The sequence below is a fragment of the Acanthochromis polyacanthus genome, chromosome 14, assembly GCF_021347895.1.
Source record: "Acanthochromis polyacanthus isolate Apoly-LR-REF ecotype Palm Island chromosome 14, KAUST_Apoly_ChrSc, whole genome shotgun sequence".
NCBI lineage: Eukaryota > Metazoa > Chordata > Actinopteri > Pomacentridae > Acanthochromis > Acanthochromis polyacanthus.
The window spans coordinates 17384321-17405588 of NC_067126.1; the positions used below are offsets into that span (position 1 = coordinate 17384321).

Below are 21268 nucleotides of genomic sequence, written 5' to 3' on the forward strand. Positions count from 1 at the left end.
AAAAAAAAAACAAAAAAAAAAACAGTTACCCCTGGTTAACTTCTAAAATCAGTGAATATAACAACAAGCCAGTCTTTTTAACGGATCTTTGAAATGAGCGGCTGCTCAAGATCCGGCTCCCTTCAAACAGCCGTAAATCCCATGTTTTGTAGTATTCTCGTGTCCTCGCGACCTCGGGTCTTGTCTCGTGTGAGCGTGCCCCCAAATCTGATTGGACGGCGCGTGACCGACGCCTTCTGACAGCGGCCAATTGATGGCTGTGCGCAGGCCGGTTCCGGTACATCCCCTCCAGCCGTCGGTCGTGTTGTCCCTCACTGGTGGTGGACCGTGCCTCGTCTTGTTGTCTTGTTCCAGTGAAACAAGACAAGGAAGCGGCGGCGGGCAGCTCAGACAGCCAGCAGTCGGGACCAGTCACCGTGAGTCTCCGTTAGTGTTTGAGCGGACAGTTGAAGATGGAGCCGCTGGTAGCTGCGATCGACCAGGGGACGAGCTCCACCAGGTTCCTGGTGAGTTTGCCGAGTGAGAGGAGCTACCTCTGACTGTCTACTGGACTCCGGTGTTCAGTTCAGTTTATTCCAACATTGAGCTGTTACTACCATGACGACTTTCACTGAGCAGAGAGTTTCAGGCAGAAATGACAAAGTCGGCTGACACACACTAGCAGTCAAAAGTATGGACACACCTTCTCATTTAGTGCTACTTATTTAGTTGTGTCATTTTCTACGTTGTAGATTAATACTGACGATGAACACTTTTTTTCGTTTACAACATAATTCCATATGTATTCTTTTATAGTTTTGTCTTCAGTGTTAATCTGCAATGTGCAAAATAATTAAATAAAAACCACCGAATGAAAAGGTGTGTCCACACTTTTGACTGATAGTGTAAATAATAACCAATAGTGTGTAACCGGATATGGAGGACGAGGATAACTCAGTTCAGCTTAACTTGCAAACTGAAACCAACATGTGGCTGTTCCAGCTGTCTGGTGTATTCCTGCATGTGGAAGGAAACGTTACAGACACTTGGTAGAACTGCTGAATTGATTATCAGTTCTGCTGAAATGCAGCTAATGTTTACCAACACATGTGGAGCAGATTCATTGACTGTGTCTCTGACTATTAGAATTTGGACCTTGTGCTCATAAGAGAACAGTAAGTAAATAAAAAAAAAAGAACATCATAATCGTCTTATTTCGACAGACACTGCTTCAGGAGTCATGATTTTAATAGAAATGGTACATGTTTGCTTTATTTTTTTTAAATGAAATCTAAAAACTAATGATGTGATTCCTGCTGTCACCTGTGCAAAACAAACATAGTCCCTCATGTCTTGGAAAATATGATTTGTAGACTGAGGATCTCTGTAGTACCACAATACTGGATTTCTAATGATATGGTGTTAGACATTTTGGCTTTACCATAACATTGCAGCACCATATTGAGATTTTAAGTTTTTTAATTAATTGTTCAGCCCTACAATTGTACCAGCTGATGACTGTTGAAATGATTCTTGAAATGGCAGGGAACTGGCACAAAGACATACTTTGATTATTTGAAAGAAAAGCAGAGGAATGAACAGCTCACAAGTCCTCTTAAAACAAACTCAGTCCTATTTTGTAAACTTTCCGCAACCGTTTTGTTTAAATTTCTTTCTAATCTACTTGGTTCCTATTATTAACCAATAAAGACAACCATCTCCATCACCCAAGTTCTGTAGATGTTGCTTAGAAAGTTAGTGGTCTGTCCTGAAGAAACCCGCGACATGTGTCTAATTACTACTTTGTGTCCGCTGTTGAGAAAACAGTCAAATGAATCCTGTTGAATAATCCATTGTGATTAAAATTGGAGCTCCTCAAGTAGGTCAACTAGAAGCAATAACAATCTTCAATGCCAGGAATGTCATTAGAGAGCAGCTAAATCTGAGCTACTGCTGTCTTAGACCTCATCAAAGTTTGTTAACCTCAGTGCTGTTTGTTCACGGTGCTTCCAAAAAATAAAAACAGATCCATATTTTTAACATGATCAGCTCAGTGTTTTGCAGCCCCAGTCTGCTTAATCTATTATGCTTATGGACGCAACTTTCAGATAGTTAATAATCATAGAAGTCCACAGCAAACCCATGCTAAAATGTACCCCGGATCTTGTTTCAATGAGAACCCGGTCTGTCAAAAGGGTCTTTGACCTAACATTTCCATCAACTCACACTAAGGTCAGACCCACAAAGACAGATCTGGCCAGATGCTAAACTTTAACGTAGAAGGTTGTTTAGATGTATCATTGCTAGACCATAGACGCAGTAAACAGCATGATGATAATAAGTAACTGGTAATTCTAAAATATATCCATAAAATATCTGAGCCTTGAACATAGATCCTCTCAGCGTATTTAGCAGCTTGAATTTAGCTCAAAATTAGTAAAGTGTCTGTCTGTCTGTCTGTCTGTCTGAACCGGAAATTCATCCCTCACTTTTTGCAAACTTGACTTCAGCTTTAATTAAGGTTTTAAAGTTTTTATTATTAGGAAAGTCTTTGAATTATTCAAGTTGATTTTCTTAGTTTTCATGCCGCTGTGGAAGTTCTACAGTTGCCCAAGTTAATTACACAAACAAAACTGACAAAATCCTCCTCAGGCAGCGGTATCAAACATACGGCCCGCGGGCCAAAACTGGCCCCTTCAGAGGGTCCAGTCTGGCCCACAGGATGATTTTGCAAAGTGTAAAAATTACAGAGAAGACATTAACTGCTGATTGTAAATTTGTAAAACTGTAAATTTTAAATACTTTCTACACCTTAACAGATCATAAAGTTAAAATCTTACATTGTTGAGTTCCAGATACGTCAGACTAAACGTTTTGTGCCTTTGTAGCTACGCTGTGATCTGTAACTTGTAATATGTAAATGACAAACTGAGACTTAATATTTTTTAAATTCAACTTAATTTTCTTTAGAAATTTCAGTTTGTTCATAATGTTTTGTAAACGATATAATTCCTTAACTGTGAACATTTTCAGAATGTACTTTTTTGCACTAAAACAAAGGGAACATTTAGAGTAGGTGTTATTTATAGGCTATTATCCTGTGATTTTACCACACGGACCCTTCTTTTTTAAAACTGATTCCTGTTAGATACATTAATTCATATTAAAAAAAGAATTATTTTGGCACTAATGCAGTCGCTTCTCTCTATTTCCAGTCACCAGTCTGTGGTTTGATCAACGTCCAGTACACTGCGCTGACTGGTCATGACATTTAGCACTAAAGGATAAATGTTGAGTAGTTCTTTTTTATTTTAAGAGATATAAGGCATAAATAAATACTTTCAATTTAGTTCTTGGAATAATTAAAATGTTGACACCAAGGTTTTCAAATTAACTGCTAATTTACACTTGTTCCACATATCGGTTATCGTCTCCTTGATAATCAATAATCGTTATCAATAAAAACATTTAAATATAAATTGGCTGAGCCTTCACTTCCACAATTAACTCGCAGGTTAATGAACTTATTTCACTAACTGCCAAATTAAATATGAAATTAACAGACAACTTCTGTTACCTTTTAGATTGTACACATTTCCTGTGCATGAAGCACTTTTAGATGATCAATACAGAAAAGCAAGTACACTGACAGTAAGGACAAGAGGTGGATCAGAGCTGGCATGTGTTAGTGGTTGAATGTTTTTCAGGGTAAATGTATTGGCTTGTGACTGTTGATGTGAGGTTTAATGAAGCAGAATTTGTTCTTTTAGCCCTACTGGTTTCATGTGAGTTCTGGAGATAATCTGCTCTTTGAGGAAGCAGACAGAAGGTTCACACGATGCACTTGTCTTTGAAAAAAACAGGATTGAGGTCTGTGGATTAACTCGACTTGTCATTTCAGTTGGAGAGGGATATTGAGTTTTTCAAAAGGATAATGTTGGCATGTGAAGAATCGCAGACTAAACACTGCTGAGGAAAGTGAGAAAATTGAAAATTACTGTTTGCGAGCTGTCTTGATGGAACAATCATGGCTTGTTTTAGACGTCAACCTTTTGTGGTCAAGCAGGCAACCAGGATCACACGGGAAAAACTGTGGAAATTTAGGCCAAAATTTCTCACATCAATGTCCTGTGTACAGGATGAGTCTGACTTTGAATATTTGTGGTGCAATTTTGGCCTAAAATTACATCAGACATCCTACTTCTGTCACATGTTCCGTCTCTTTTTACAGGGTGAGCTTTTTCCTGTTTGCTTTCCAGCTATGTGACTTCAACTGAATGTTACCTCTGTCTTAGTATCAAAAGGGTCAGCCTGTGGCCTCCACAGTCTTCTTAGCTTTCTTTTAAAGAGAATCATAAAATACAAAGAAGTTCAGGTAGTAAAGCGACTGAAAACTACCAATGTGTCCCAGCACATTGATCTTCTTAGCCGTTAACTGCAGGGGCGCACTGTAGTGTGTAGACAGGAAGTTTATCCTATTGCTTCATTAGATGAAATGTTGATGTTTGTCTTACTATAGGTTTAAACTTTTTTATTGCCTTATATAATTCCTTTCTTGTCTGTAATAGCTGGCTGTTGTCTGTATCTACTGTCCCTGGCAGCACCCTTGGTTGACAGATATGGCAGGTACTGGATTAAATCCTGCCAAAGATGATCATCTTTCGACTCTTTTCATTGTTGTTCTTGTCACTGGAAAAAAAAAAAGAAAAGTTACAGTCACTGGTTTGGGAAAATGATGCATTATTTTCAAACCATGACAACTTTTTTCCTTGTTAGAAGAACCTTATTCTCAAGTCTTCCTGTTATCGTTTTTGCTCTTTATCTTTTTTGTTTCTGTTCTTAACATCTTTTAACTGTGTGTCTTTATAGGTCTTCAATGCAAAAACGGCTGAACTGATCTGTCACCATCAAGTGGAGATCAACCAGAGTTTCCCCAAGGAAGGGTCAGTGACTTGAACTTCACCATAACACTATTTCTGGATGCTATGCTATTTAGTAACCAGTAATTCTACTAGACCAATATCTCCTGGTACCAGTGGTTTGATAAACTGTATTCAGCAACACTGAGTAAATGACAAATTTTGTTGATTTATGAAGAGAAAATTAAAAACACAACTCCTTCAGCTATTGGACTTTAGAAAATGACCCTCTTGCCAAATGTTATTGTTAGTTTTTACTTCAGATGCTGTTTACTATAATTGCTGGTGAAGTTTCCCTTTTATGTCATTTCCATTTAGACCCTGTTTGTGCACCAATGCCGTTTTCTCAGAAAAAGTCTTGCTCTTCAAAATCTTGTGTTGACTTCTGCTTAACTGATATTTCTTAATGACTTTTCATACAGTGGAAAATGGGAGCTCTAGAATTGCATCAGCTGATAATGGAGAGATTGTATTTACTTCTTTTCACAAACCATATTATGTACACTACCGTTCAAACTCACACTTTTATTCATGTGCTAACATAATTGCAAAAGGGTTTTCTAATCATCAATTAGCTTTTCAACACCATTAGCTAACACAATGTAGCATTAGAACACAGGAGTGATGGTTGCTGGAAATGTTCCTCTGTACCCCTATGGAAATATTCCTTTAAAAACAGATGTTTCCAGCTAATATAGTCATTTACCACATTAACAATGTCTAGACTGTACTTCTGATTCATTCAATGCTATCTTCATTGAAAAATCTGCGTTTCTTTCAAAAATAAGGACATTTCTAAGTGACCTCAAACTTTGGAACGGTAGTGTATTTGCTAAGGGATGCCAAGCTTTCTGTTTCCCTTCTTTTGAACTTCAGTATTTTCACTCATACTTGATGAACCTCCTTCTACCCAGCCCAAAAATCAATACAAATACTAAAGAAATACAGCCTGACTGAAGAATTGCAGAGCGTAACAATAGTATCTTCCTTCTCTTCAGGTATGTTTTTACTAGATCACAAAAGTTACAGTTTAACTGCATTTAAGAGTCATTTCTTAACTTTATTTGATGTGTAACCACCAAACTCTGGCTTTTATTTTATTGCTCACTCAACAAGTTGGTATGGATGATACATTTTCAAGATGTTACTGTTTATATAAAATTCAGTTGATGAACAACCTGTGGTGTAACCTGTTGTACTTGGGTCCAAAACATTCACGGCTGTGTACCTGCATGATTTGTAGGTGAAGCAACTACTGTGGAGGATACTAGTAAAGTAGTGTGATACCTTGCTCTTGAAAACATTGTATCTATGACTTGGCTTTAAATTAGTTTATGTTTTTCATGACATTGATGGTGGCTTGTTGTAAACCTGTGCTGTTTTATCTTTGATGCACATATCCTGTAGCTGCCAGTGGTATTTAGAATATGTTGCAAGGTTATGACGACAGACAAGCTTCTTGCAGAAAAACCAGGGACTAGTTTGGTGACAGGTCAATGCTTAGAGCTTTGAGGCATTTCTTCCTGAGGTGGTTCCACTGCACGGCTTCTTGGATCAACCAACTCCTGTTTTTCTCTTCACAGCCTGAGTCAAAAACGTCTTTTCTGCTTCTACGGGAAAATCTTTTAGGCCTTTTTGGTTTTCGCTGGCATGAATCCAGTGTCTCCCAGAAACTAACTGAGAGGAACACAGCAGCCATCTTTAACTGAATAGGGGTTGGTCTTGGCTTTCTGTCACTAGTTCTGCAAACCTCACTCAACCAACAACATTGTTCAACCTTTCCCAGATGGTTTTGAGCAGACCTTTTGTGGCTCACCTCAACCTAGAACACATCTTTCTTGTTGGGTTCTTACGACGAATTCCTGGTGCTTTACTACAGACATGGCATAGTCTGCACAGTCTTCTGCCTTCCATACTTTCCACCTGTGTTTCTGACCAGGTGATAACTTGTTTCATTCACCAGCACAGACTTCTCCTGCCAGTACCTGAGTGAGACGTTCATCAGAGCAATATCAGAAAGGCACCGCTGAAGTCCAAGCCACCTCTGGATGTCCTTACTGGCTTTGGCAACAGTTCCATTTGCAGTGCATATAAGAAAGACATTTCACCTCTTAACCCTCAAACCTATTCCAGAGTTTAGAGACATAAATATTGTTTTACTCCAATTGTAGAAAATCGGTTGACTACAGGGCTGCACAGGTGCTCGGTGGTTGGCACTGTTGCCTTGCAGATAGAAGGTCCTTGTTTTGCATCCTGGCCTTCTCGGGATCTTTCTGCATGGAGTTTGCATGTTCTCGGTGTCCATGCGTGGGTTTTCTCTGCAGTGTTTCCCCTCCTATATGACAGTCTAGGCGGGCCGCCTCGCTGGTATTGGCCACCGCCTCATTACAATTTTGCTGACATTGCCGCCTCACTGGTCCACGCCAAAAAAAAAAAAAAAGTAATGCTAAATATTAGAAAGCATTGACACGTAAGTCCGGTATATTCGCCGCTGAAATCAATAAGCCAGAATGGCAGCCTTTTCTCGCCGTGGCTGAAGACAGCAAGGCACATCCCCATTGCGGACAAGAAGCGGCAGCGCTCCATGGTTTCGTTTTTCGGGGCTAAAAGCAGGTGTGTATCACAGACATATGTCAAATTAAGTATCAAAAGTATAGCATGTCATCAAAATAAAGTGAGCAACGCAGTGTAGGCATCGATCTCGCTTCCTTTACTGAGTTTGCTTACAGTTTTCTTGTCCGCGGTGATACGAATTGACAGTGACTGCAAAAATGGCTCCCGTTAAAACATTTAGGCACGACAAAATCCGTTCTTACGAACGAGACAAATGATTTCAACGGAATATAAAGTTTCTAGTGTCTTTTGATAAAATGATTTATAGAGTGCCTGAAATTATATCATTCAATGGCAAAACAAATTCTGTAATTTCAGCGGCCTGCGGGCGGGCCGTTTTGATATCTGCATAAGCATTTTTCAAAATAGAACGACACTGCCAACGCGATTATAGAAACACTATACACCCATGCAAAGCTTAGATTGATCAACATTAATCCCCACTTATATTTGATTTGCCTCATGTAATAAAGAGAGCATGTGTTCAAATTTGGTGTTTGTGTTTTCAAGAATGTTTACTTAAAGTCTTAAATTCAGCTGCCTGACACATATCACAGTGCAAAATTATGTATTCTAACTCAAGGATAACAACTGGTATTCTAAAGAAGTTATTTCTTTGTTCAAAAAGGTAACAGTTTTGAAAACAGAACTAACTCCTTCTGAAAACCAGTTGTTAACCCAGAGTTAAAGTTTTCTTTCACATTTTTTAAGTAAAATGAAGGTCATGACATAACCTTTTTATTATAAATAAAAATTAAGTGGGAATTTGGTACTTAACATGTAGTTGTTTTTAGAAAAAAAGTAAAAGTCACCACTTGATTCCAGATTCAAGTTCTTTATCATCTTTTTCAAATTTCTAATAAGAACTGATGTGGCATTTTGGAATGGCTTGTGGAAATCTGACCAGAATATAATAGACTGGACTAGTTGACATGTTTTGATCGCAAGGACAAGTGGGTTTATATTTGTCATATTTTCTCCCTATCACTAATTTTTAGAAAAGAAACATGAAAATTTTATTTAATTTATTTTTTGGAAATGGCTACAAATACAACAAAATGTGCTCCAAATTGTGCCAGAATGCCCCATTTTGCATCTTGATTTTCAAAATTTTTCCAGGGGGGGCATGCCCCCGGACCCCCCTAGTTGCTTCGGGCCTGCGGCGCTCGCCGATGCAAGGGCCCTTTGGCCCTTGCCTACACCCCACCACCTCACAGCCATTTCAACCCAGGGGAAACAGTGCTCTGGGTACTCTGACTTCCTCCCACAATCCAAAAACACGCTGAGGTTAATTGGTACCTCTAATTTTTCCACTGTGAAGTTGTTTGTCTCTATATGTAACCCTGTGATAGACTGGTGACCTGTCCAGGGCATTCCACTGCCTTCACCCTAAATCCGCTGGGATAGGCTCCAGCCCCTCGTGTAATGAGGATTAGGCGGTGTATAGATAATGGATGGATGTTTGGAGTTATATACAATTTATAACGGATCTTTTGACAGCCGAAATGAAAATCAGGACACACTCAAGCTGAATAAAGGCACCAAAGAGTTATGACCTGTCAGAAATCCAACTGATTGAAAGCCAGAAAGTAATTAGTCTGGAGTGAACAATACAGTGTCTGTATGTGACTGTCGGACTGTAGCAGACACACAACTACACTGTGATGTCGAGGATTTTGTTTGCGTGTTTATGAACGTCCTGCCATCCAGGATAAAGCAGGTTCTGGGTCTAGATGTGCGGCCTGTATGTTTACATGCCTGTATGTGTGCTTGACTCAGCTGGGTGGAGGAGGACCCCAGGGAGATAATGCAATCTGTCTATGAGTGCATGGAGAGGACCTGCGAGAAACTCTGTCAACTCAACATCAACGTCTCCAACATAAAAGGTGAGACACTAATGGTGTGGAGTGCTTAAACCTCCAACTGGATGAAATGACGGATAACAGTAGCTGGTAGTTCCTCAACAAAGATGTTGGCTACAGGTTTTATTGACATTTATGTTGGTATTGATTTCCAGCGGTGGGTGTGACCAATCAGAGAGAGACAACCCTAGTTTGGGACAAAGAGACTGGCGAGCCACTCTACAATGCCATTGGTAAGTAAATTTATCTGTATGTTTTGTGATTTAAAACATACAGCTGTGACATCATTATTTGAGCAAATAAGATTATGCAATCTGCGAAAGTGCACAGTGCATGACTTGGTTGCATCAGATTGTGGTGTCCTATGTCATGACTCTGCCCGGCCAGTCATCATCCCAGCAATGATTCATTGAGGAAGCTAAGCAATGCGGTCACCACCCACTCAGACATGACATTATTAGCAAAGACAAGCTTTCATTGTAACCCCTAAGAGCTTGATAGGGTAGTTTATCTGCAAGCCTTTCAAGCTCTTGAATGGAATATAAATGGAATGTGAGTGATGTGTTGGGAGTAGGTTGTCAGCTGTTCATTGCACACAGTGGGACCAGATAAAGGAATGTCCAGCTCGCCAGTCTGAAGCTACTTTGATTAAAATGTCAGTTCGGGCCTTGAATTATTCAAATGTTTTTTGTCTGTAGGATATTGAAACATTGTTTTTTCACCAGACTAATGTAGATATTTCAGGTTCTTTTGTGCAAGTCTTCTTCCTGTGCCCTGTGTGTAGTTTGGCTGGATCTGCGAACACAGTCAACAGTGGAGAGGCTCATCAACAAAGCTCCAGGCCAAAACAAGAACCATCTAAAGGTAAGAAATAATGGACAAGACATCCCTGTATGTTTCTCTTTTTTCATTCTGTTGGATTTTAAAATCAGGCTGTACTGTTCACACACTTGAGAAATTTTACCAGAATAGGAAGGAATACATTATGTATATATAGAATATTTGATGAAGGTCTTGCCAGTGTATGGGGAACTCAGTAGTGCTTTGAATGAAAAGTCCACAATGTTCTTCATATTTAATGGAAAGCATTCACAAACCTCCGACAGTGTCGCTGGATCGCTTTCCTGATGATTTTTCTGATATGCGTTTCTTTAGGTTGAGGTCTTTCTTTGTTCAACCATGTGAATGATTCACATGTTTCTTCACAGCACAAGACAGGCCTTCCAATCAGCACCTACTTCAGTGCGTTAAAACTGCGTTGGCTGCTGGACAATGTGGCTGAAATCCAAGATGCAGTGCTGGATGGTCGCGCCATGTTTGGCACAGTGGACTCATGGATCATCTGGGTAACAGCAGTGTTGCACACAGACTGCATGTAAAGATATATGAAGCAAGGGATGACATAATCCACTGGTTTGCATGGAGCCAAACTGAAGCCCAGAGAAAGCCTCTTAAAGCTGATTAAAACACATAGCTAATGTGTACAAAATCATTCATATGTTGGCTAATAGGCAAGTTAAGCCAGCTAAATTTGAAACCTACATCTGTGCATCCATTCATATATTATTTTTTTGTGAAGCGCCCGTTTGGCTTATTTTTCTCCCCTCAGTGTTTGACGGGGGGCAGGAATGGAGGAGTCCACTGTACGGATGTGTCTAATGCCAGTCGCACCATGCTGTTCAACATTCACTCAATGAACTGGGATCCTGAGCTCTGCAGGTAAACAACCACATTTATACACACACTAAAGTGTTAAATGACGATTGTCTGCATTTAACATAATTGTCATTAGGTAATTGATTTCAGATTCAATTCAATTTTGTTTATACTGCACCAATTGCAATTTAAATTTCTCAAGATGCTTTATGGAACCCATATGCCTGAACCCCAAGAGCAAGCCCTAAGGTGATAGTGGCAAGAAAAAAGTATCTTTTAATGGAGAGAAACCTTGAGCAGAACCCGGCTCATATGGGGGGATCCATCTGCCACTGGCTGGTTGGGTTGGGAAGGACAGAACAGGTAGAGTGGGAGGGAGAAGTGGGGTGATGGGGGACAAGGAAACATACAGCACACACTGGAATACATGCAGGATAAGAGAAACAGAGATGATACATACGAAGTACAAACCAACAGTGAAACCGATTCATAAGTTTACTGTTGTGATGTGAGACTCTGGCATTAAATATGTTACATGTATAACTGATAAGTAAGATGCAAACAGTGTGTAGATGAGCATATCATGTATAGTAAGGTCAATGCAGAGTAGATTGGTGGAAATGGGCAGCTGGAAGCAGTAGGCTGAAGGAAGGTCAGCAGCAGCATCCCACAGTGGACATGATGGAGACTAAGCCAGCAGGTGAGACAGAAACCACAGATCAGAGGCATCCAGCTCTGAGACCAGTGACACTCAGAGAAGGAAACTGGGAGACACAGAGTGAATGCAATGCAATAATGGTATAGACAGTGCAGACATGGGCTGGACAGTGGCGTAGTGGTTAGCACTTTCGCCTTGCAGCAAGAAGATCCCCGGTTCACAATATGCGCCTGATAACTGAAGGCTCTGCCTCACAATCTGCTTTTAAAAATTCTGGGAACTACACATAAACCTGCAGTCTGAGAGCAAAAACTTCTGCTTGGATGATATGGTGCTATAAGGTCTTTAAGATATGATGCAGATTGGTCCTAAAGAGCTTTGTATGTCAGGAAAAGGATTTTAAATTCTATTCTAGATTTCACAGGAAGTCAATGAAGAGAAGCCAATATAGGAGAAATATGGTCTCTCTTGCTAACTCCCATCAGTTTAGGATATATAAGGTGTGGCCAAAGGGACTAATGCTGTAATTCAATTTTATTTAACTTGAGCAGGTGAGGGTGGCATGGTGGCCACAAACGACTCTACAGAGGATGAAGGGGTTGTTTATGTTGCCCACTGATCAATGACTGTAATGTGCCCAGTCTCATAATTTAATTTCCACAGATCTTACATTGTGCAGTGCATCTGATCCAACCTTGATAGTAATTCATGCCGTTCTCCATACATTTGATGGTGTTTAATGTGGTATTGCTCCATCATAATATTTACATCTGTTACACAATACACACTTTCCAAGATAGATGTGCACATGGCGCATTTGCAACAAACACTGCATTAAGATGCAATGTTTCTTCAACTTTCATCTTTTTAAGAACCTTTGTCTGAAACATTCTGGTTTGTAAAACACGGGATGAGGCAGAAACTAGAACAAAGACCTCACAGGTTCACACAGGTGGTAGCTCCAGGTCACAAGTTGGTAAGTTCCTGTTGTAAAAGTGTGGCATCGTGTTTGGCAGGTTATAAACCTGCATGATTGTGATTGAGTCCTGTTGTGTTGTTTGCAGATATTTTGATGTCCCAATGGAAATCCTGCCCAAAGTCCGAAGCTCCTCTGAAATCTACGGCTGCATAGTAAGCACCGATAAACTCGCTGTGTTTGTTGTTTGTTCTTTTTCTATAATACTGTCTGTTTTTACAGATACATCTGATTAAACCTACCCTAGTGTAGTGAGAGGATGAATAAATAAACAGCATGCAGCAAATGCAACAAACTGCAGCAAACAACCAAATAACCAATTGATAAGTTACAGTAAGTCCACAATAGGAAAAGAAGATTGTCAGCAAGGAAAAGGAGGATTCTTCTCTATGTCTCAACAGAAAACTCTACTTAGGAGACGCCGTCAGCATCAGGAATGATAATAAAGCCACTGATGAATACTCGTAGGGAGCTCCAGGTGCTGTGAAAGAATTTCCCAGATTCTTTTAGTGAGAGTCTTCACTTGTCCAGTTGTATGGATTGTAAAACTGTTAAGAAGTTGCATTGTAGTGAGTTTGAGTCAGAGACCGAATAGAGCATAGATGGAGTCAGGGTCATATCTGTGTTGAGGACCTGTGTACAGAGTTTTAGCTGCAGTTGACCAAAAGCCTCATGCATGTCCAAAACAAGTATTCATATGTAGTGCATAAATCATCAGCTGGAGATGGCATCACTTCTAATGGGAAATATTTTTAATAATTTAGTGTAGATGAAGTGGGCTCTGAGAAGCATTTTTCACTGTGTATGATCTTTCATCGATCATACAAATGAAGAGCACTTTAGAATGAGAACATCACTCCACTGACTGTTGGAGATTTCAACACCCAAGTCGTGCTTCCAGGAGTCTTCGAGTGCAGCCTGGATTCTATTTTATCATAGATAGCAAAATATCCTCAGGCTGAGGCTAACTAGAAAATATTCTGGCGAATAGTGTCATAAAATATTCTAATCACTGGAATGTTAAATACAACTTGATAAGATAAAGTGTATAGTTCATCAGAATAGCAGATAATGTACAGATAGTGTTGACTGGGAAGTAGTAAAACCTTTCCAGCTGAAATATCATCAGCCTGTAGAGTTTCAGCATTGTGAAGAATGTTTAACTCAGTGGTGTCAAACTTATTTTATTTCAGGGCCACATTCAGCCCAATTTGATTTCAAGTGGGCCAAATCCCTGAACTTTTTTTCACGTGACTGTTGGTTGCAGCTGAGTCTGTTTTCTCATCTCACAGAGCAACATCAAGTTTAGTAAATAGTAACAGTTCGGTTTTGATGAAGTTTTAAATGAGATGTGGATTAAGTGATTTTGATGAAATGTAATGATTTCAAGCTTAGATTTGACTATTTTTTTTTAAGAACGATACAGATAACTAGACAATTCCCGCTCGCGGAAATCGTGGGAGGGGCTCGGGATGTGTGCATGTCCGGAGCTGGGCAGGAGAGGGGTATTTTTTGGTCAGTCGCAGGCTTTTATTTTGAAATTGTGCTGTGCTTTTGTTTTGAAAGGCAGAGACAGGAAGATTTCACCTGGTCAAAATTTGAATTGGAGTTACTCTAAAGGCTGTGTGAAGCTGAGAGGTTTAACTGGCAAATTGTGCTGTGCTTTTATTTTGAAAGGCAGAGACAGGAAGATCTCACCTGGTCAAAATTTGGATTGGAGTTATTGTAAAGGCTGTGTGAAGCTGAGAGGCTTAATAGGTGTTTTCAGGCCCATCGCAGGCTTTTATTTTGAAATCGTGCAGTGCTTTTATTTTGAAAGGGAAAGACAGGAAGATCTCACCTGGTCAACATTTGGATTGGAGTTACTCTCAAGCAGGGGTGTCAAACTCAGTTCCTGGAGGTCCACTAGCCTCTATGTTCTCGATGTTTTCCTCTTCCAACACACCTCATTCAAATGATCAGCTCATCATCATGCTCAGCAGAAGCCTGATAACGAGCCTGATCATTTGAATCAGGTGTGTTGGAACTGAGTTTGACAACCCTGCTCTAAAGGATGTGTGAAGCTGAGAGGTTGAACTGGCGTTTCCAGCCTGTCGCAGGCTTTTATTTTGAAATTGTGCTGTGCTTTTATTGTGAGAGGCAGAGACAGGAAGATCTCACCTGGTCAACATTTGGATTGGAGTTACTGTAAAGTCTGTGTGAAGCTGAGAGGTTTAACTGGTGTTTTCAGGCCCATCGCAGGCTTTCATTTTGAAATTGTGCTGTGCTTTTATTTTGAAAGGGAAAGACAGGAAGATCTCACCTGGTCAACATTTGGATTGGAGTTACTCTAAAGGCTGTGTGAAGCTGAGAGGTTTAACTGTCATTTTTTGGTCTGTTGCAGGCTTTTATTTTGAAATTTTGCTGTGCTTTTATTTTGAAAGGCAGAGACAGGAAGATCAGACCTGGTTAAAATTTGGATTGGAGTAAAGGCTGTGTGAAGCTGAGAGGTTTAACTGGAGTTTTCAGTCCGTCGCAGGCTTTTATTTTGAAATTGTGCTGTGCTTTTATTTTGAAAGGCAGAGACAGGAAGATCTCACCTGGTCAAAATTGGGACTGGAGTTATTGTAAAGGCTGTGTGAAGCTGAGAGGTTTAACTGGTGTTTTCAGGCCCATCGAAGGCTTTTATTTTGAAATTGTCCTGTGCTTTTATTTTGAAAGGGAAAGACAGGAAGATCTCACCTGGTCAACATTTGGATTGGAGTTATTCTAAAGCAGGGGTGGCAAACTCTTTTCCTGGAGGTCCACTATCCTCTATGTTTTAGATGTTTCCCTCTTCCAACACACCTGATTCAAATAATCAGCTCATCATCAAGCACAGCAGAAGCCTGATAACGAGCCTGATCATTTGAATCAGGTGTGTTGGAACTGAGTTTGACACCCCTGCAACAATGGCTGTGTGAAGCTGAGAGGTTGAACTGATTTTCAGGCTGAAATGCAGCTCCTGTGTAGGTATTGGGTGTGAAGGTGGGTGTGGCACACCAATGAGTCTGTGTGTGTGCGTGTGAACATGCCTGCGCGTGTGTAAGGGCGGTTGCTATGGGCCACCATAGCAACGGTGCCTGCCACAGACAGCAGAAAAGTGCTTCTCAGCAGCAGCGCGCAACGTCGCGTTCTGGCGCTAATTGTGGGCTAACCGTGAATGCCAGCTGAAAACCGAAATGACCGTGAGCGAGAGGAAGGCCGTGGCTAACCATAAATGTAATTATTTTCCAAATATTGTGAGAAATGACCGAGTTACAGCGATTTAAAAAACACTGTCCCTCCATGAGCCAGATGATTCAGTTTACATTGGTTCCTATGGAGAGAACGGTGCGACTTTGCTCTAAACTGCTGCCTGCCATTTCCCTTCAGAAAGAGCTAGACCTTCAAACTTGGATTCATTTGAATCCCAGGAAAATTGTCTACAATCTCACCAAATTTCATTCCCCTAACATTTGTCGTTTGGTCGTGAGAGCGATGCGATCGTGAAATTTTCAGGCGGATTTTTCTCCTCTCCTCCACTCTACCAACTGACATGCCGCACTCTAACCAGAGCAGATTTTGAGAATTTTCACTTTTTTGAGGACTCACTGATCAAAAACTGTAAATCTCAGCCTGACATAAAATACATTCCTGCGGAGACAAGAAAAATCACTGCGTTTTGATGGTTGAATGAAGTTTCTAAGTGAACGAATGGCGAAGCAGTGGCGTTTGGAAAAAAGTGGATTTTTTGAGCCGATTTTTTTCGGTCCCCATTCATTTTCTATGGGACTTTTTTCGCAGTTTTTTGCGAATAATTCTGTGAAAAAATGACGAATGTCTTAGAAAAGTCATAGCACACTATTCCCGATGAAGCCGCACGTTTTGATGTATAATTTGCTTTGGTTTTCTCAAAGGCCTAGGACGAGAAGCGAATCGAAAAACGGCGGAAACGTGAGGAAGAATAACTAGACAATTCCCGCTGATGCGGAAATCGTGGGAGGGGCTCGGGATGGGTGCATGTCCGGAGCAGCGCAGGAGAGGCAAGAAGATCTCACCTGGTCAAAATTTGGATTGGAGTTACTGTAAAGGCTGTGTGAAGCTGAGAAGTCTAACAGGCAAATTGTGCTGTGCTTTTATTTTGAGAGGAACAGAGAAAGGAAGATCAGACCTGGTCAACATTTGGATTGGAGTTACTCTCAAGCAGGGGTGTCAAACTCAGTTCCTGGAGGTCCACTAGCCTCTATGTTCTCGATGTTTCCCTCTTCCAACACACCTCATTCAAATGATCAGCTCATCATCATGCTCAGCAGAAGCCTGATAACGAGCCTGATCATTTCAATCAGGTGTGTTGGAACTGAGTTTGACACCCCTGCTCTAAAGGATGTGTGAAGCTGAGAGGTTGAACTGGCGTTTCCAGCCAGTCGCAGGCTTTTATTTTGAAATTGTCCTGTGCTTTTATTGTGAGAGGCAGAGACAGGAAGATCTCACCTGGTCAAAATTTGGATTGTAGTTACTGTAAAGCCTGTGTGAAGCTGAGAGGTTTAATAGGTGGTTTCAGGCCCATCGCAGGCTTTTATTTTGAAATTGTGCTGTGCTTTTATTTTGAAAGGCAAAGACAGGAAGAGCTCACCTGGTCAAAATTTGGATTGTAGTTACTGTAAAGCCTGTGTGAAGCTGAGAGGTTTAATAGGTGGTTTCAGGCCCATCGCAGGCTTTATTTTGAAATCGTGCAGTGCTTTTATTTTGAAAGGGAAAGACAGGAAGATCTCACCTGGTCAACATTTGGATTGGAGTTACTCTCAAGCAGGGGTGTCAAACTCAGTTCCTGGAGGTTCACTATCCTCTATGTTCCAGATGTTTCAATCTTACAACACACCTGATTCAAATGATTAGCCATCATTAAGCTCAGCAGAAGCCTGATAACGAGCCTGATCATTGGAATCAGGTGTGTTGGAACTGAGTTTGACACCCCTGCTCTAAAGGCTGTGTGAAGCTGAGAGGTTGAACTGATTTTCAGGCTGAAATGCAGCTCCTGTCGAGGTATTGGGTGTGAAGGTGGGTGTGGCACTCCAATGAGTCTGTGTGTGTGCGTGGGAGCGTGCATGCGCGTGTGTAAGGGCGGTTGCTATGGGCCCCCATAGCAACGGTGCCTGCCACAGACAGCAGAAAAGTCCTTCTCAGCAGCAGCGCGCAACGTCTCGTTCTGGCGCTAATTGTGGGCTAACCGTGAATGCTAGCTGAAAACCGAAATGACCGTGAGCGAGAGGAAGGCTGTGGCTTTTCATAAATGTAATTATTTTCCAAATATTGTGAGAAATGACCGAGTTACAGCGATTTAAAAAACACTGTCCCTCCATGAGGCAGATGATTCAGTTTACATTGGTTCTTATGGAGAGAACGGTGCGACTTTGGTCTAAACTGCTGCCTGCCATTTCACTTCAGAAAGAGCTAGGTCTTCAAACTTGGATTCATTTGAATCCCAGGAAAATTGTCTACAATCTGACCGAATTTCATTCCCTTAACATTTATCGTTTGGTCGTGAGGGCGATGCGATCGTGAAATTTTCAGGCGGATTTTTCACCTCTCCTCCACTCTACCAACTGACATGCCGCACTCTAACCAGAGCAGATTTTGAGAATTTTCACTTTTTTGAGGACTCACTGATGAAAAACTGTAAGTCTCAGCCTGACATAAATTACATTCCTGCGGAGATGAGAAAAATCACTGCGTTTTGATGGTTAAATGAAGTTTCTGGGTGAACGTATGGCGAAGCAGTGGCGTTTGGAAAACAGTGGATTTTTGAGCCGATTTTTTTCACTCCCCATTCATTTTCAATGGGACTTTTTGCGCAGTTTTTTGCGAATAATTCTGCGATAAAATGACGAATTTCTTAGAAAAGTCATAGCACACTATTCCCGATGAAGCCGCACGTTTTGATATATAATTTGCTTTGGTTTTCTCAAAGCCCTAGGAGGAGAAGCGAATCGAAAAACGGCGGAAACGTGAGGAATAATAAAAGAGAATAAACGCCACAGGAGAACAATAGTGGCTCGTGGCTTCGCCACGAGCCACTCTCCTCCCATTGCTTTGCAATGGAGAGGAGAGTGGCTCGTGTCGAAGCCCGAGCCCCTAACTAGACAATTCCCGCTGGTGCGGAAATCGTGGGAGGGGCTCGGGATGGGTGCATGTCCGAAGCTGGGATGGAGAGGGGTATTTTTTGGTCCGTCGCAGGCTTTTATTTTGAAATTGTGCTGTGCTTTTATTTTGAAAGGCAGAGACAGGAAGATCTCACCTGGTCACAATTTGGATTGGAGTTATTGTAAAGGCTGTGTGAAGCTGAGAGGTTTAACTGGCATTTCCAGTCTTTCACAGGCTTTTATTTTGAAATTTTGCTGTGCTTTTATTTTGAAAGGCAGAGACAGGAAGATCTCACCTGGTCAAAATTTGGATTGGAGTTACTGTAAAGGCTGTGTGAAGCTGAGAGGTTTAACTGGCATTTCCTGTCTTTCACAGGCTTTTATTTTGAAATTTTGCTGTGCTTTTATTTTGAAAGGCAAAGACAGGAAGATCTCACCTGGTCAACATTTGGATTGGAGTTACTGTAAAGGCTGTGTGAAGCTGAGGGGTTTAACTGGTGTTTTCCGGTGTGTGGAAGGCTTTTATTTTCAAAGTGTGCTGTGCTTTTATTTTGAAAGACAGAGAAAGGAAGATCTGACCTGGTCAATATTTGGATTGGAGTTCCTCGATAGCAGGTGTGTCTAATTCAGTTCCTGGAGGTCCACTATCCTCTGTGTTGTACATGTTTCCTTCTTCCAACACACCTGATTCAAATGATTAGCTATCATTAAGCTCAGCAGAAGCCTGATAACGAGCCTGATCATTTGAATCAGGTGTGTTGGAACTGAGTTTGACACCACTGCTCTAAAGGCTGTGTGAAGCTGAGAGGTTGAGCTGATTTTCAGGCTGAAATGCAGCTCCTGTGGAGGTATTGGGTGTGAAGGTGGGTGTGGCACACCAATGAGTCTGTGTGTGTGCGTGTGAACATGCCTGCGCGTGTGTAAGGGCGGTTGCTATGGGCCCCCATAGCAACGGTGCCTGCCACAGACAGCAAAAAAGTGCTTCTCAGCAGCAGCGCGCAACATCTCGTTCTGGCGCTAACTGTGGGCTAACCGTGAATGCTAGCTGAAACCGAAATGACCGTGAGCGAGAGGAAGGCCGTGGCTATCCATAGATATGATTATTTTCCAAATATTGAGAGAAATGACCGAGTTACAGCGATTTAAAAAACACTGTCCCTCCATGAGGCAGATGATCCAGTTTACATTGGTTCTTATGGAGAGAGCGGTGCGACTTTGGTCTAAACTGCTGTCTGCCATTTCCCTTCAGAAAAAGCTAGGTCTTCAAACTTGGATTTATTTGAATCCCAGGAAAATTGTCTACAATCTGACCAAATTTTATTCCCCTAACATGTATCGTTTGGTCGTGAGGGCGATGCGATCGGGAAATTTTCAGGCGGATTTTTCACCTCTCCTCCACTCTACCAACTGACATGCCGCACTCTAACCAGAGCAGATTTTGAGAATTTTCACTTTTTTGAGGACTCACTGATGAAAAACTGTAAATCTCAGCCTGACATAAAATACATTCCTGCGGAGACAAGAAAAATCACTGCATTTTGATGGTTAAATGAAGTTTCTAGGTGAATGTATGGTGAAGCAGTGGCGTTTGGAAAAAAGTGGATTTTTTGAGCCGATTTTTTTCACTCCCCATTCATTTCCTATGGGACTTTTTTGGCAGTTTTTTGCGAATAATTCTACGATAAAATGACGAATGTCTTAGAAAAGTCATAGCACACTATTCCCGATGAAGCCGCACGTTTTGATATATAATTTATGTTGGTTTTCTCAAAGCCCTAGGACAAGTTAGCGACCGAAAATCGGCGGAAACGTGAAGAAAAAATGATATTGGGGTAGTAATGGAAATACTAGACAATTCCCGCTCGCGGAAATCGTGGGAGGGGCTCGGGATGTGTGCATGTCCGGAGCTGGGCAGGAGAGGGTTATTTTTTGGTCCGTCACAGGCTTTTATTTTGAAATTGTGCTGTGCTTTTATTTTGAAAGGGAAAGACAGGAAGATCTCACCTGGTCAACATTTGGATTGGAGTTACTCTAAAAGCTGAGTGAAGCTGAGAGGTTTAACTGGCGTTTCCAGTCCGTCACAGGCTTTCATTTTAAAATTGTGCTGTGGTTTTATTTTGAAAGGCAGAGATGGGAAGATCTCACCTGGTCAAAATTTGGATTGGAGTTATTGTAAAGGCTGTGTGAAGCTGAGAGGTTTAACTGGTGTTTTCAGGCCCATCGCAGGCTTTTATTTTGAAATTGTGCTGTGCTTTTATTTTGAAAGGGAAAGACAGGAAGATCTCACCTGGTCAAAATTTGGATTGGAGTTACTGTAAAGGCTGTGTGAAGCTGAGATGTTTAACTGGCATTTCCAGTCTGTCGCAGGCTTTTATTTAGAAATTGTGCTGTGCTTTTATTTTGAAAGGCAGAGACAGGAAGATGTCACCTGGTCAAAATTTGGATTGGAGTTATTGTAAAGGCTG

The 21268-nt window shown here is 41.1% G+C and overlaps 1 protein-coding gene across 2 annotated transcripts in view; it reads left to right on the forward strand.

Annotated features, from left to right (window-relative positions):
* Window positions 1-281: 281 nt before the first annotated feature.
* The window catches only part of LOC110967899 (glycerol kinase-like), a 46117-nt gene continuing 25130 nt past the window's right edge, over window positions 282-21268 (forward strand). Inside the window, exons 1-8 of one of the 2 annotated variants that reach the window (XM_022217646.2) lie at window positions 282-506; window positions 4849-4922; window positions 9291-9397; window positions 9529-9606; window positions 10158-10237; window positions 10582-10719; window positions 10983-11092; window positions 12752-12818. In XM_022217646.2, coding sequence (XP_022073338.2) covers window positions 453-506; window positions 4849-4922; window positions 9291-9397; window positions 9529-9606; window positions 10158-10237; window positions 10582-10719; window positions 10983-11092; window positions 12752-12818 — 708 coding nt within the window. In that variant the 5' untranslated portion in view covers window positions 282-452. The remainder of the gene's footprint in view (window positions 507-4848; window positions 4923-9290; window positions 9398-9528; window positions 9607-10157; window positions 10238-10581; window positions 10720-10982; window positions 11093-12751; window positions 12819-21268) is intronic. The other variant, XM_022217647.2, reaches the window with a different exon arrangement.